This window comes from Lemur catta, chromosome 6 (genome assembly GCF_020740605.2).
Source record: "Lemur catta isolate mLemCat1 chromosome 6, mLemCat1.pri, whole genome shotgun sequence".
NCBI lineage: Eukaryota > Metazoa > Chordata > Mammalia > Primates > Lemuridae > Lemur > Lemur catta.
This window is the reverse complement of record NC_059133.1, coordinates 90,948,955-90,966,903: the sequence shown is the minus strand read 5'-3', so window position 1 is coordinate 90,966,903 and position 17,949 is coordinate 90,948,955. Positions and strand designations below refer to the sequence as shown.

Below are 17,949 nucleotides of genomic sequence, written 5' to 3'. Positions count from 1 at the left end.
TAGAATCCTGGAGAAGTTTCTAATCAGAACACCTGCCTGTGGATGAGTGATTTAAAAAAAGTAACAGGGAGAAATGGCTAGATAACAAGAGCCAGGTGAATACTTACGATGTGACTGAGTTTGCGGAGCCACATTTTTCAACTCTGCAAATTTCAACAGCATCAAAAAACATGATTTTATCCAAAGTTATTTAGAGTCAGCTTTTATCCTTCCATTTGCCTGAGGGTCCACTAATCCTAAATAATATCACTCCACCCAAGCAAACAGACTGATAGCCATATAAATAAACAGACAAATGTCAAATGGAGTCTTACTAAATGCTGCCACCAATACAGTAGTTCAGATATCTCTAATTCTACCACTCTTTCCTTTACTAGAGAACATATTAAAATCTCGAGGTCATAGGTGAATGAGGTAGGGGAAGGATGTATAATAACAATGAAAAATGTGACATTCATAATTATAAAATTCATCACCCAAACCACCAGCCTTCTGAAAATTTTGCTACTTTACTTGGCAAAATATGGCTTTAGCAAAACGATCTCCAGCTGATATTATATACATTCAACAGAAACTTTTTCATTGGCTCAAAAATATTTATTGATATGTATTTTAGGTGTTCTGTTTGGGTAGAAACCAAGAAACTTATATATTATTTCTTTTCTTTAATAAGGTGATATAGTTGGTGAGATAAACACAAAAATAACTTCAGACTATGTAAGTAAAATGATAGAGAAACATATATTTTAGGAAATTTTCTACCAGGAAGAAGGCAGGATCAAAGGGGATTCCATAAAAGAGATGCCACTTGAGAATCATCAGGTTTTTAATTTTGTTTTTATCTAAAAACCAGAGGCCTTAATCTGATGTTGTATTCCTTAGCCAGGACTTTAGCTCAAATAAGCTACATGGTGCAGCAATGAATAAAACATAGAAGAAGTTAAGTTATGAGACTGTGGGGCCACAAAAAATTTAATTTTGAAAACTGGATGTTGGTTTTAAGGGTTGAGCTATGAATTTTCCCTTTCCTCCTCAGTATAAAAGGGAATAAAACTTAGCTAACCTGGCATTTTGGGTTCCTCTGAATTGGTAGGATTCGCCCTCCTTCTATCATGAACTCCTAGGTTGATAAAACCAACCAAGGTGGCACTTTGAAGAACAAGAGAGGCACTGGGAAGCTGTATTCTTACATTCTTTGTATCTTTTTCCTTTTCTTGCTACATGAAGGAATAGTGAAATAAAACAAAATAACTTCAGCTGAGTAGGTCTGATCTACTTCACTGTGATCTGAGCAATCCTCAAAATCACACAAAAAGTGGACCCCCAAACTGGGGTCTGGTTGAGGGCCAAGTGGGTTCTTGGCTTCACGTGAGAAAGAACTCAAGAGCTAGCCTACAGAATATGACAGAAGCGGGGTGGCCCTGGCCAGGGAAGAGGAGTTGCATGTGTCGCTTCAGCTGGGGATAGCAGCGGGACTTGTGCGACTGCATGGATTTGTGAAATGGCTGCTGACATTTCTGAATCCAGTGGGGCTGATTCCAAAGGCGACCCAAGGAACAGTGCCAAGTTAGATGCCGATTACCCACTTCGAGTCCTTTATTGTGAAGTCTGTTCATTACCAACAGAGTACTGTGAATATATGCCTGATGTTGCTAAATGTAAACAATGGTTAGAGAAGAATTTTCCAAAAGAGTTTGCAAAACTTACTGTAGAAAATTCACCCAAACAAGAAACTAGAATTGGTGAGGGTCAAGGAACAGCAGAGGAAGAGGAGGAGAAGAAAAAACAAAAGAGAGGTGGAAGGGGTCAAATAAAACAAAAAAAGAAGACCGTCCCACAGAAGGTTACCATAGCCAAAATCCCCAGAGCAAAGAAGAAATACATGATGAGAGTATGTGGCCTTGCAACTTTCGAAATTGATCTTAAAGAAGCACAAAGATTTTTTGCTCAGAAATTCTCCTGTGGTGCCTCAGTAACAGGGGAGGATGAAATTATCATTCAGGGAGACTTTACAGATGACATAATTGATGCCATTCAGGAAAAGTGGCCAGAGATAGATGATGACAGCATTGAAGATCTTGGAGAAGTAAAGAAGTGATTTTGAAAATTTGTTTGTATTTAATGACCTGAACTGAAAGTTGATACGGCCAAAGGGGGAGAGGCCTTTTAAATATATATATATATATATATATATACATATACATATATATATATATATTTATCCTACAGTAAAACTGTAGAGCACCCTCATCCTTGGCGTTTTCACTGTTCTGTACAAGGCTGCTTGTTTTTTTATTGCCAAAGTCTAATAAACAGGGGAGACTGTCATGCTTATGCATGAGATAGAATTTAGTCAAATAAAAAATTTTGGTCATTTGGTACTGACTTTTATCCTTCTCTCTTTTTAACTTTTTATTTTTGGGAAAACCCTGTAGAGTTTTTGTGGGAAGCATTTTTGTTGATTATTTTACTGATTAAAGCTAAGTGATTTTTTAAAAATTTGGCTTCCTCACCAGTTCTATGTCTCCTTGCTTCTTTGGTGTGATAGTTTTGAGCTGGGTGAGAATCTAACAGATTTATGGTTGAAATTGCTTCCTTGTTACCAAGTCCACTTTGTGGGCATAACAACATACTCTTGGTAGGAGTTGTTCAAGCTGTTCTGGAGAGTCTTTGGTAAAGTATATTAAAAGCCTTAAAACCATGTGCACTGTATGACCCAGTAAGCCACTTCTTTGACATTATCCTAAAGAAATAGTCAATCTTGCTTAAAACTTAATGAATGAAGATGTTCATCACAATGTTATTTTTAGTATCAAAATTCCAAATGACATAAATGAACAATTGGGAAATGGTTAAAGAGGTGATGGTGCATCATGTGATAGAATATTATGTATATGTTTAAAATTCATATTTTTTAAGAATATGTTTGGTAATGGAAACATGGAATCATGTTTGGTAATGTTAAATGGTGGCAGACCTAAATCCATTTTAGATAGTCATTGTCATTACTCTGAGTGGAAGGCCATTCAGAGAGGCTGGGAGTTCTTGTTCTAGCTATAAGTAATGTGAGTAAAATTCCGCTAACCAATTAAAAATAATATAAACCCATGCTCACTATATGGTCTGGAAAGTAACAATTGAAACATGTCTTTCTCACAAGAGAAACTGACAAATTTAGTGGATGCATTAAATAAATTTAAACTTTGTCATGTGCTGCAAATTGAAAAGAAGACTTGCAGTATTTTAAATTGCTATAGACACCTTTAAGAAACTTAGAATGTGTGAAGCCATTGTTTATTGCCATGCAAATTACAATCTTGAAGAATGTTTTTTAAATAAAGTCTTCGAAAAATGTGTAATAAAGATATAAAATTTAAAAATTCTGCATTAACTGTGAATTCTACTAAATAGGATTATCTGGTGAAACACATTTATCCATCAAGACCATTTGGTATATGTTAATGTATGTATTCCATTGGTGCTGGGAGATGCCTGTATCAACCCATGTGACTTCATGTAATGTTTCTTAATGTTCCCAGTTCTTAGAATGCAGTTTCAATCCATAGATAACTGGCAATGGATGTTACTACAGGAAAATGCAGGATTAAAATTGTCCTTGTGATAACATATGTGGAATCTTTTTCTTTGACCTGAAATTTAAAATGCAACATGGTTTATAATCTTTGATTAAAATGTACTAATAGTTCAAAAAAAAAAAAGACAAAAACATTTTTACTGAGATAGAAAGGACAAAAAGGAAAGTGGCTGCCCACAGACAGAGCGATGTTTGTGTGCTTCTGGCTGCCTGTTTTTTATGCTTTATCCCTTGTCTGCACGCTAAACAAAGGGAGGATTGTCAGTGAATTTCTTGGGAAGGGATAGAGAGTCATCTGGGGGCGAGGTCCCCCTCCCATTTCAACCATATGGACCAATTTCTGGGAGTTGCCATGCCATTTGTAAACTGTCACGGTGCTGGTGGAAGTTTATTTTAGCATGCTAATGCATCATAATTAGTGTATAATGCGCAGTGAAGGTCACCTGAGGTCTTTTTCCCACCTGGGCTCCAACTGATTTTGGCAGGTTTCATAAGGCCCTGCAGGTTCAGTATCAAAACCGCCGGAGTTACCTTTCTGGTCTGGACACCTAGCTCACTATGATTACTGTGGTGATATTTAAAAGCTTATAACTATATATGACTCTTGTCACATTATTTCCTAGAATTTTACATACCTGTCTTTCTACCACTTTCTAATATAACAGTGATACAGTGATAATACATTTAATGGAAATAAGTTATATTGCTACGGCCTGAGTAATATTTACAAAAGTACTTTTTCACATCCTATTTGCCCCAGGCCACTCCAAATTTCCTTCTGACTCTGACATTTTTCCTCTAACAGTAAATATCAAGCATACCAAGTTGAATTGCTATTATGACTTTCATGGAACAAAACAGGACATAATTCAATAATTTGGCTCAGTTGCTATTCTACAGTCAATTCATTCATTGTTGATCATGAATTTTTATGGATACCTCCAAGCTAGATTACCACGTTGTTAACTATGAATAACACATGAGAGTTCATCATGTCCCCCTTGTCTTTGGACTCTTGTCAGTGCCTATAACTTAAGTACTGGTTGAAAAGCCCTCCAACTAATTAACTGGGTAAAAATATAAAAAGTAAGATAATTATTTGTGTAAAATAATTTGTCATTCATTTAACAAATAATCACTGGTTACCTATTATGTACCAAGCATTGAAAAAGTACTAGGAATTCAACAATTCAATAACAAGACATATATGAGTCCCACTTTCAGAGGTTTTACAACCTAATGGGAGAGTCATTTTAAAAGTCAGTTATTGTATAACATGACAAGTGCTCTGATAAGAGCAGTGTTAGGTGCAAGAGGAGCATGTAAGAATGGTGCCTACCTCAGACCTGAGCAGCAGGAAAGGCTACCTTCTCAAAATTGTGAAAGATAGGTATACATTTGTAATGGAAGGGTATACCTGTTTATTGGGAAAAGTAGTAGATGTCTGCAACAGTTTGAATGTATCCCCCCAAAAGCGTATGTTGGAAATTTAATCTCAAATGCAACAGTATCAGGAGATAGGGCCTAATAGGAGGTAATTAGGTCATGAGGGAACTGCCGTAATGAATGCATTCATGATGATTATAAAAGGGCTGAGTTTGATCTCTGTCGTCCACTCTTGGCCTTTCTGCCGCAAGATGACGTTGCAAGAAGGCCCTCGCCAGATGCCAGCCCCTGGATCTTGGACTACTCAACCTCTAGAACCATGAGCCAATAAATTTCTGTTCATCACAAATTACTCAGTTTCAGAACTTCTGTTACAGCAGCACAAAACAGACTAAGACAGCCCCAAATGAGGGGGAAACTATGCTACAGCTTACAGTAACAGAACCTCCCTGCCAAGTACAAGGATAGAGAGTAGCCAAAGTGGCCGAATACAGAAAGAGAGAGTAGGATGTAGGAAGACTTGAAGCAACAAGAAAACTGAAGTGCCAAATTATACGGCCATTTTGTTTTTACTTTGCCTAAACTGCAATTGTAATCCATTAAAGTAGTTTTAAGTATGAGAGTGACAGGAAGAGCTTTTTAATTGGGAACTGGGTTTTAAAGAGCTCCAAGACTGGTATTATTTATTCGAATTAGCTAATTAAAATTTTCAGAAAATCTAGGATAAACTTTCTCTTTACATCCATCAGTCCAACCAGCATCTCTTCAGCATGTTTGGTGAATTGTTTAATATACCTTTTTAAGTTCAGTAATGGATTTATGCTTGGAGGAAATATTTGCTAGGCAAAAGACTTAGGAGGAAAAAGAAGGAAAGCAATAGGTATTAAACATTTATCATGTGCCACATTCTGCCAGGTACTTCCATGTACATTTTCTCATGCAAATTAAGACTAGAAAAAGGGAAGTAATGAGGGATGCATTGCATTAAGTAGCAGCTAACTCTGCCCCATGTGGCTTCAGATATGGATTAAAGTCCCTAAATAGAGTCAAAACTGGAAAGGAGGCAGTGATTTTCCTTGTAGGAAGAGTTACCCTGAAGTTCTACTGAGCTGCTATTTTGCCAATATAGGAACATCTTTACTCTGCTGATCCCTGAGAACAGGCTTTCTCAATCTTGCCACTGTTGATACTTTGGGCTAGATACTCTCTAATTCTTTGTCATGAGAATGGTCCTGTGCATTGTAGATGTTTAGCAGTATCCCTGGCCGCTACTCACTAGATATCAGTAGCACCTTCCCCAGTTATGACTACCACAAACATGTCTAGGCATTGCCAAATGTCCCCCAGATGCTAAAATTATCCTGAAGAAATGCTTCTCAAACACTGATGTGAGAATATCTGACAAAAATATATTGAGGATATTGGTGACAGAGTTTGTATTAATCCTAGAGGAAATAAGGAAACTTGACAACATATTAAGTTCTTCATTCTGAGATTATGTTCTTCCTACATGTTTGATATCAAATGTCCTTTCTTTTATAGAGGAATAATAAAAATAAGTGGTTGTATTCCCTTATTTTTCATTTCCTTACTTGGAAAAATAAAAAGTCAGCCATCTTTTGTCAATTTCTTAACTTTGATTTTTATATTATTTTATTGGTCTATGGAATCAAAAGTATCAAGTAACCTCATCTGTAGAGGAAATTTCTTGGCCACCTCATCAAAAGAGAAATATTCTTGTAATTTGGGGAAAAAATATCCGGGATAATTCTGATTAAACGGGACTAGCAAAGTTTGCCATAGAACCCCATACATTCCATTCTATACCCTCTTGAAAAACCTCATTCTATCAGTTATAATTCATTCTGATAAAAATGCTGGAAATGTTAACCATTCTGGAGTATGTGTGCCTTAATATAAAATGAGTGAATATTGAAAAATACTTTCAGGCCAAAAGAAAAAGTTTTCTAATGGTAGAATTTCAGGCACAAGAACCCACAGAAATACTTAGGGGCAGGGGAACTAGCTTAAATTATAATAATTTTGCTTTTAAGTTGAGTCCTAAGAAATGATATAATTTTTATAAAAGAAAATCTAAAAAGAATACTCAGTATACCTGCATAGTAAGGATGGAAAAGGAATAGTTTATGTTTTTCATAATATTCAGAATTACCTTATTTATAGTATTGCAGGATTTTTGACAAAGCACCAAAGTGCTGCTTTTGGCCTGGCCTGTAGAATCACATGTTTGTCTATCTCTGGGTGTTCCATTTGCTTACTTACTCTCTTCTTCATATTTCTTTGATGCACAAAAGTCCACTTATTTCTTCCATTGCCAACTTGGAAAAGTTGTTAAATGCTCACCACGGAGTATCTGAATAAGAGAGAACAGATATTGTGCCGAGAACTCTCCTGAGAGCCCCTCACAGCTCTGGAGTGATTGCATAAGACTGGCCTGAATAGGCCTCAAAGTTACAGCGGCTATTTGGGCAAATGGAGGAGAATACCATCTTTGACTGAGAAGAGGGAATCTTTGTCCTAATAATTTACCGAAGTCCTGAATGTGACCCTTAAAAGCCGAGGGACCTTCCTTCAGAACACGAAATAAAGAATTACTTGGGACTCTTTCAGATTTCTAAAGTCAGGGCTGCCACTAGTTTACACAGCATCTTTGTGTGAAGAAAAAGAACCTCTTCTTTCGGGTGGATGTAGACAGGCGCCAAAGCATATTGCATGTTCAGCAGAGGATAGGCTGGGTTTCTGGGCCTTCAGGTCAATTTGCTTTATTTATTTTTATTTAACAATAAACACATGGAGCACTTTGAATTTTCTACTATTGGTGTTATAAATACTCTATTGGCATTAGCTTTAATTTCAGTATTTTTCTGCAATTAAAACTTTAACTCTTTCAGTGAAAGTTCTAGAATTCAGTGTTTTCTAATTTTGTGTTTGGTTTTCCTAATTCCATGTTTGCTAACTGGGTTTGCTCAATACAAGTGGATGCGTATACTTCACTGAACTTTTGATGTTAAGTTCCATTTATTTGTGCTGTAATATATGATTTTAAAAAATAAATTTTTATGAGAATTGTGAAAGAAGTTATTGTTTTCTTTGTATGATACAAATTTCAAAGTGTATGTTGGTATATTTATTATTTAATCTGTATTTCATGGATCAGTGTTGAAGACTATTAGCCTGAGACACTGAAGCTAGAAGAATCCCTAGTATTATTTAGTTTGTACTAACTGATATTAGTCTGGGTAATGTATAGCCTTTCTGTGCAATTTTTTTCCCCTGACCAGATCTTTTGAATCAGTATTGCATTTTACCAAGCTTTTAGGAGATTTGTGTGCAAGTAAAAGAGGACTGAATCAATAATTAGTTCAATTAAATGATATCCTCTTGGGGTTCACCACTGATAAGCAAAACTGCTCAAATTTCTAGACTTTGATTCCTCTACAAGATAATCTCTAAATTCACTTCAAGTTCTAAAATTTATTGTCAAGTTTATAGCAAATTTACATGTATTCCAAGAAGGTAAATATTCCTTAAATATTTTGTTCTTATTCTTTAAAATCTAAGAAGTAATTTAAGAAATAATTTGACTTTGAAAAAAATGGAAGTTTGAAATGATTTGCAATTATTTTCATATGAAATGCATTACCAGATACTTAATACAATTCAAATATTTTATTTTATTTAAATTCTCTTTACCTTAATATATATGCCTAGGATTCTTTCCATTCTTCAGAACTGCATGCTTTAAATGTTCATAGAGTTCTTTTCTTTTAATGATATGAGAGACACTTGCGCACAATATGTTTGGATAATGCCCAAACAAGAAGGGTGCTATGTTCATTGCGTGAAAGGAACTCTAAACTTTGGATCAGTTTAATTGGCTGGGACACTTTAAATTAGTGTTAGTAATCCATCTTCAGTGCCTTCACTATAGAATATATATTTTGCTTTAGAGAAGAAATGGACACTTCAATTGGAATGCATCATTAAGTAAATATTTATTGTGCTGTGTTTTCTCTAAGGACAAATCTGCCCAGTTGTTCTCAAGGGTATTATTCCAGAGAAGAGCACAATGCCTTAAATATAGTAAACATGCCATAAGTATTTGTCAATTAAAATAATAAATAAATGGAAAATTTTATTAATTGAAAAATTAGAGCATGATGTATATGCTTCAAAACCTTTTCACTTGCTTTTCAGTTTCCTCTGCATGGAATGCTCTTCTCACAAATCTTCAAGGCTTGCACCTTCATCAGCTTCAAGTCTCTTTTCAAATGTCAACTCCCCAGTGAAGTATTCCCTTACTACTGTGTGTTAAATTGCATCCTTCTCAAGCATGCTCTATTCCTGTTCATTGTTTTATTTTTCTCCAAGGCATTTATCCCCATGCCAAACATTATCTCTTTTTCTCTTGCTCTCTCTCTCTGTCTATACAGACACACACACACACACACACACACACACACATACACACATACACACGCATATATATATGAGGGGGCAGTGGGAAGGGTATAGATTTTATTATTTATTGTTTTAGTCAGGAATTTTATAGATTACTTTTGTAAATTAAATTTTGTTCCTTGACTCTCTCTCTCTTTTTTTTTTTTTTTGCTTTATAAAAAATATGCATGGCTGTCTTCTAAGATTTTTATTTGAGCCACAGTGCTAGTTGCACTTAAAGAAACATCAAATGTTGAACACATTCAGAAACAAGCTAAGGAATAGTGGTTGAAGAGTAGTTGGCTTGTACTGAAGAAGCCAATCAAGGTTTGTTGGAGCAGACAATGGAGCTAAGGCCTGACCTATGAGGCCCTGTAAGACTGGATCCTGCCCATATCTATAGCCTCGAGTGCCTGGAGGAGTTAAGCGGCAATCGAGGCATCATTCAGGCAACTTGTTCAATCCTACCTCTTACTTCTCAGCCTCTAAACATTTATTACAGTGGAGGACCCTTATATCCCCTCACCCACCTACTACCTGGGTAAGAACATTCACCATCAGATCTCCGGAAGTCTTCCCTAACCCAACCCACAGGGACTCTTGTCCTTTCTCTCCAGAAAGCTATGTTTATGCTGACATCCTACGTTCATTCCCCAAAATGTCAAGAACTGTGAAGAATCTGAAATTTTTATTCTAGTAGCAACCTAACAAGTTAGCCTGTCTGTTTCATGAGTACCAGCAGAAGACATGAAACTCCTGGGCTGGAGGAAAAGGAACTTTCTTATTCATGTATAGAGGGAAGTGTGAGTTGCATTTTTTGCCTTGGTTCCCCTTGTCCATCTAATTTTTAAATATTCACTTTATATTTCACTATCTTGTGTAGGAACATTTCAAAGTATTCTTTTGAGTTTTCCAGATATACAATGAAACTATCTTCAAATAATGACAGTTTCACTTCCATTTTGGGAGAAAATTCTCCAGATTACAATTGCAGATGAGGAAACTCAGATTCTAATGATGTGCATGAATTTTCTATTTACATTGATTCATTAATTTATCATATTTACTGAGTACCTTCTATGTACCAGAGACTGAGAATCATCATTTTAAAAAGCAGAAAAAAGGAAGAATCTGGGGTTTTATTCATGTCTCAGAGGAAAAAAAATCAAAAAAAAGCATTATTGATTGTAAATTAAGGCTTATTGGTATTTACTGACTAGAAAAGGAGATATATTTTTGTAGTATAAAATTTGCAAAGAAACATTTGTTGCTTATTTTTGAGGTATAATATATTTAATGGATTTAGTGTTGAACTTCTTGTTACATCTGACAAACACATCAATGAAGAGCAGACATGTGAAAGGGATTCATCATTGGCTAAACTGACAAATATAATTTTATTACACTAGATTTAAATATATATAATATAGTTTAAATTATGTTGTTAACATTGAAAAATAAAATATGTAAAATATCACTAATATGTTGGTATAATAAAAATATTTATATTCCATTTCATAATTTATAAATTAGTAAATTAATAAATTAGGCAATATTGCTAGTTATAAAGTATTTGAGAGGCAGAATATATTGTGTTCAAAGTGCAGGGTCTGAGGTCTGAAAGGGATCAAATCTAAGCTTGTTTACTTACAAACTGATTGACACTGGGCAAGTTGAAATTTCTTGGAAATTAATTTCCTCATCTGTAAAATGAGAAGCATAATAGCACCTACCTCGTAGGGTTCGTACACGGATTAAATGAACTATCAAAGACTAAAAGCTAAGAACAATGCTTGGCACATAGTAAAAACTCAATAAATGTTAGGACATAAAAAGTCAGATGAGAAATTGGACTTAAGCAAAGTAAGTCTGACCTGGCCTTTTGTCTCCTTTTGTAGAATGTGGCCATTGTACAATATACAAGCTCTAGGATTCCATCTATGTTTATACTGCCTATTTCTTTGATTAGATGAATTGATATTCCAAGCCAGAAACAGGATCGATTGTTTGGAAAACAATCATTGCCAGATCAGTGAGTTGCATTGTTTCGGGAAGGAAGAAGGAACATGAATATTTTGCCATGAACTGGACTCTGCCTAAATGATCTGGCATGATTTAAATTCATTAATTTAGTCCAACATAAACATGAGAAAGTTGCTTCCTTACCTAATTCCTTCTCCAGGAGTTAATGAAAGAACAAACAAAAAAAAATCCAGTTGTTGCTGAGCTCTCATAAAGGCCAGGCATTTCTTAGATAAACTAAAGATTGTACAAATATGACAGCACTTATTACAGATGAGGAAATATTCTAGAGTTTATATAACACTAAGATTTTTGTTATGAGCCTTTTGAAGATCGGCTTTGTGTATTTCTTTTTGTCCATTGACCTGTGGTATCTCTTAAAGTATTATAAAGAAGTAAAGAGAAGAGCTACAAATGCTGTCACTGCACATCAAAGAAAGAAAAAGAAATGGAGCAGTTTTTTTTTTGGTAAAAGCTTCATTATTCAAGATAGCCCTGACCAAGAATAATGTGGTCTTATTTTTAATCATGTAATCATTAAAAAAATAACACGACTATACAAATTAATTCCTGGTAGAGCAAGACTTTTTGTGGCCCCTCTAGGCAAGTCATTTAGCATCACCTGTGAATTTTATTACTTTTCCAAAGTTTTATCCTATTACATCAATAATATTGAGGACATTACATATGATTCTCCTCCACTGCCTCTCACAAATTTTCAAATATATTTGAATTCATTTTTCCTGAACTCTTTTTTTATCGTAGCAAGAACACTTAACACGAGATCTACCCTCTTAACAAATTTTCAAGTGTGCAATACACTATTATTAACTACAAACACAATGTTGTAAAGCAGATTTCTAGATCTTATTCATCTTGTACAACTGAAACTCTCTACTCATTGACCAGAAATTCCTATTTTCCCCTGCCCCCAGCGTACTACCATTCTATTCTCTGTTTCTGAGTTTCACTATTTTGGATACCTCATATAAGTGGAGTCATGCTATATTTGTCCTAAAGATGAAGTGCTCCTCCTCCATTTAAGGCCAATTCACCCACTTGCATTTTAGATCCCATTCTGTCCATGTCTTTAAAGTCTTGTTTCATAAATAATTGATCCATAGCTGAAACAAGCTAATGTTTTGAATCAATTACTTTTTGCATCATCAGATCTATGAGAATAACCAGTCTTGATAATGCCTTTTCAACATGCAATTGAAAATAAAAAAAGTTAGCCAAAAATAGATAACAATGCTTCCTGTTTCAATATTTAAGTCAAATCACATTCACTTTCTTCTGTATCACAATACCTAGGACTATTGACTTTAGTCTACTCAATGAATACTATTAATATCAACATGAAACCCAAGGCTGGTGGGACCACCAAGGACAATTTTCATGGGGCCTGTGGAATTGATAAAGGTCAACATTCTAAAGATGCAAAGTTGGTCCTTTTGATGTTGTGGGGAACTGGTACTCTTTGCTTTATAAGGACTTTATTTATTCAGCTTTAGAGGAACACAAATAGTAATATAAGTTAATATATCAGTATACTAATATAGGAAAATAATTACTATTTGTGTTCCTCTAAAGCTGAGAAAATAGTAAACTTTTCTATTTATAACTTGCTTTCATTTTTCAAGCCCTAGTTTACAATAACAAAATCTGAACTCAACAAATTCTGTAACAAAGCCAATGATTTTTAAAAAATGACCTAGTAGACTTCTTTTAATTCTCAAATGCAAAGGACTTTCTCACTACAAGACTTTTACCCATGCTATGATCCATGACTAAGATATTTCATTGCAAAAATTTCCACTGTTATTGAATAATACTGGGTTGACCACTTCTAAAAGTACTGTGAAAATTAAAGAAAATATATGACAAGCTCAGAGCTCTAACTTAGCCCTTCTCATTCAGATTTCTATAACAGAATTAATCCTTAAATCCCCGATGCATCCACTGTATGTAATGAATTCACTTCTCTCCTGTGCATACAGAATAGTATGCATGCACCGTCCTTGAAAGTATTCATTAAATAGTCACTTAAATCATTTTCTGAGGAGCTTAATTCTTTCATATAACCCAGTTAGAAAGACTGCTCTAAATTCTTGGCTGAAGACATGCATTAAAAATCAAATACTTTCGATCATGTTAAAACTCCCATTTGTTGCAGAGCAATCCTGAAATCAAAACACCCCATTATTATATGTGCTTAAACAGACGCTGAATAATTTATTTGTGGTGAAAATTTTAAAAAAATTGTTGACTGTGGTAAAAGATCGGAAAAGATGTCCTTTAAGATGTTTCCTAAAGCAAAGTTCTATGATGGCTGAAGTCATTACTTACTGAACACTTACCATGTACCAGACACTTCTAAGTGCTTTGCATGTGAACCTCATTTGAAGCACACTGTCAGTTCTAGGATGTGTTTACTATTGCTATTAGACCCATTTTACGGATGAGGAAACCAAGGCATAGAGGAATTAGTTAACTTATTCAAGACCACATAGCTAATAAATAGCAGAGGCAGGATAAGATGTCAGCAAACTGTCTCCAGGGACCATACCTCTTAACCACTAAGGAATATTGGTTTCTTGGGTTGTATATGTCACACGGTGTGCTCTAATACTCAAATATTTATATTCTAATCTTGAAATTTTCATTACCTCTATAATACATATTACTTTACCTCCCTAGCCTTGTTTCCCTCAGTTGATTCAGTCTCTTATGGTGAAATTAGTCTCTAAGTACATTTTCAATTCTAGCTCCTTAAAATTTAATTAACATAAAAGTCTGTGCATGTGGTTGAACTCAGATTTCAGGTAAGGAGGGGTTCCTTGGGATATGGAAGGAAAACTGCAATTTAAACCCTTTATTCTCATAAAATACTTGCATTGAAATAGATGTGTGAACATGAACTATATGTTATATATCTTTGTAACTAACTCTGGCCATACCCTGCAACCCATTAAGTGCTCAATATGCACCTTCTCAATCGTGTGTATTTAATATCCATTTGTTGATAATGAATATGTATATGGACTGTTAAATTAGTTAATGAAAACTTGCTCTTTGGCCAAGATCATTTTATATCAATGTGAGAAAGGAGGTCCAAATAACACTGAATTCTAGGATTTCTGATTCTTCCAAATTATCACAACCGAAGCATTTCCTTGAGAGAGTAAAAAATGAGGGCTATGCATGTTATGATGATACAGCTCTGCCCACATCGGGGCCAGCTGTGAGCACCAGTGCTATGTTATCAAGAATTTAAAGGTAAGACACTACAACTATGAAGGTAAAATATTAGACTCTACTCAGAGGACTATTGGTTTGCAGAGGTTTAAGTATTACTGTTTTCAGATATTGGTAATAGCTATCTAGCTGATCCCTGGAGAATTAAATAAATCAATGTTGGAGATGTTCTGTTTAATTATTGTCTTAAAATCTAGTTTCATACTTGTTTTGAAGTGGAAATACAAAATTTAGCCTGAAGACATATATATTTAATTTTAATTTTTCAGACAGGCTTGGGGTTTGTAGATTGTGATTGTTTTTGAATAGTGAGTACGCTTTATAATACAGTGTTTATTCCCCATTCAAATTCTAAGAATATATATTGGTACTACCTTATACAGTCATGCTGAATTAGTAATATAATTAATTTGATGTTTGTAATATCCAGGGTGTAGTCAGGAGACAGAAATCATACTAACAATTGAACAGGCATTCTACTAAGTGAAGTATCCCAAGAATGGAAAAATAAACACCACATGTACTCCCCATCAAATTGGTTTCACTGATCATCACCTAAGAGCACATTTAGGAATAACATTGATTGGGTGATGGGCAGATGTGGGTGGGGGAGGGGATGGGTGTATACGTACATAATGAGTGTGATGCGTACCGTCTAGGGGATGGACACATTTGAAGTTCTGACTCGGGGGTGGGGAGGCAAGGGCAATATACGTAACCTAAACTTTTGTACCCCCACAATATGCTGAAATAAGAATAGAAAAAAAACAAACAAATAAAAAAAAAGAATTATCAATATGGTTAAACATGGTAATTAATATAAATGACTGGACATTTTTGGTTCAATGTTTACAGAGAAATATGAATATGTATACAAGATAATATTAGTTATCTGTTAATTAGGATATTTTTAAACTTTATTAGGATGGTAAAGTAAATATGATATAGACATTATTTTATTTCACGTACTCATATACTAATTATATTTTAAGGCTTTAGTTAAATTTATCATCTATTTTTATATTTAAATATTATATGTGTAAATGCATACATAGAAATATGTTAATAAATTCTTTAATTCAAAATTTTACATAAATAACATGAGTGAAATTAGAATTTATCCTTTTTTCTGTAAAATAAGTTTTTCTGTGCTAAGATCATAGATATTCTTTTTTTTAGCAATCTATTCTGTTAACATTGCTGTTGATGTATTTTAATTCAAATTTCTTTTTTTAAGGTTAAAAGTGCCTATTAATCTTTGCTTTTTGTTGCACTGTGTTCACAAAACACAGTATTGTATTTATATCTTGTTTCTTTTGTCAATATTCAATTTTGCTTTTTTCAAATTTAGGTTCCAAATTAGAAATACTAGAATTGTAAAGACACCTTTTTATGTATAATGGATTTTCAGGTTTCTTTGAAAGGCCTCAAAGTAACACATTTGATCCTTTATTTTATTCAAAGAAATGAGGAAAAAATAGTAAAAGTAATTAAGTTTGTTTGTCAGTCTTCAAAATTTTATTATTTTACAGCTACTATGAGAATACATTTGTCTAACAAGCTATGTCAAAAGAAAAAACTGATAATTCTAGAAAAAAAGTACATGTTTTTAGATTTGTTACACATAAGTTAAATAATAACATAAATAAATATGTTTTAATGAGTATATACTTTTGAGATTAAAAAAATCACACTCACACTTAAGCACAAAGACTGGTGAAATAATCATTTACAAAAAGATTTTGCTTTTAAGATTCTAGATTTTAAAACTCTTGTCAATTGGGGGCACTCTTGCTACTCTTTATGGGATAAATTAATCTGCTTATAGTTACCTCGAAGTTCTCATATCATTTCTCTCTTTCTCATGTATCACAGTCCACCACTCTCACATGTTGAACCCAGGAGCATTCCTTCTGCCACTAAAGAAAAGGGAATCCCTCAATGGTTTAAGCTCTGTAAGAAAATTATTTAGGTTTTACACATGCCTTTTTAGAGTCCCTTGGATAATCCTGATTTAATTTTGTTTTATAATGGTTTACATTTAAAAACAAAAACTTGAAATTATCAAGCAGGCTATACAATTACAGATTTAAATTCAATCTTGGAGCTGTCTCTTTAAACAAACCCCTACACACACTTTCTGAGAATTAAAACCTTCATCCTTGCCCTGGAGGCCAGTAATCAGAAGGGCAGGGGAATGTTCTTTGTTTTTTTGTACCACAGGTGATGGCCTGTGGAATTGTCTTGGGCAGAGATCAGGAGATTATCTTTGTTGGAGATGGGGGAGATGAGCTTGATCAGGACCAACAACTATAAATAGCAATAGCCCCAAGCTGAAAACCCCGCTTTAAAAGTTCTGTATTTCTGCTTATAGATAGGACAATGGAACTTTAAGACACAATTTTGCCATTCTCTTCATTTGCTGGCAAATTAATAAACTTCTCTTTGTCCTTGTTTTTCTGAAGCAGCCTCTAGGACAAGTGCCAAACTGTTGGTAACAGCTTCACTTGACTGAGTGATTTGTCCTTGTCTGAGCTTTCCACGTAAAAAGAAATATCAACATTTGTACAAATAATATGCATGTTTTATTAATGGTATGCTTGGTCATTGTTTGCTTATTTTGAGAGCTACCTTTCACTGAAAATGTTATTAAATACCTTTGTAAGCAGATACAATTCAAAAAGTTCTTCTCCACAGTATGTTATAGTCAAAAAAAAAGAAAGATGCAACAGAAAAGCATCTAATTACTTCTAAGGGAACCCCCATCAGTCTAATAGCAGATTTCTCAGCAGAAAACTTACAAGCCAGGAGAACATGAGATGATATATTTAAAGTTCTAGAAGAAAAAACTGCCAGGCAAGTTATCCTTTCTTAAATGAAGGAAAAATAAAGTCTTTCCCAGATAAGCAAAAACTGAGGGAGATCATCACCACTAGATTAGCCTTACAAGAAATGCTTTAAGGGCATCCTACACATGGAAGCAAAACGACTATGTCTACTGTCATGAAAACACATGAAAGTATAAAACCCACTGGTAGAGCAAACACACAAATAAGGAAGAGAAAGGACTCATGTTACCTCTACAGAAAACTGCTAAACCACAATGATAAATAGTAAGAGAGAAAGAAAGGAACACAGAATACACGAAACAATCAATAACAATTATTAAATGACAGGAATAAGCCCTCACATATCAATGATAACCTTGAATGTAAATGAATTAAACT

The 17,949-nt window shown here is 34.4% G+C and overlaps 1 protein-coding gene across 1 annotated transcript; it reads left to right on the top strand.

Annotated features, from left to right (window-relative positions):
• The first annotated feature begins 1,336 nt into the window (after nucleotides 1-1,336).
• Nucleotides 1,337-2,170, top strand: LOC123640711 (density-regulated protein-like). Its single transcript, XM_045555281.1, has one exon. The coding sequence runs from the start codon at nucleotides 1,502-1,504 to the stop codon at nucleotides 2,096-2,098; it is 597 nt and encodes a 198-aa protein (XP_045411237.1). The 5' UTR covers nucleotides 1,337-1,501; the 3' UTR covers nucleotides 2,099-2,170.
• Nucleotides 2,171-17,949: the final 15,779 nt, after the last annotated feature.

What these genes read in the sequence shown, in the direction of transcription:
- LOC123640711 (XM_045555281.1), top strand. Translation starts at nt 1,502, where the DNA reads ATGGCTGCTGACATTTCTGAATCCAGTGGGGCTGATTCCAAAGGCGAC.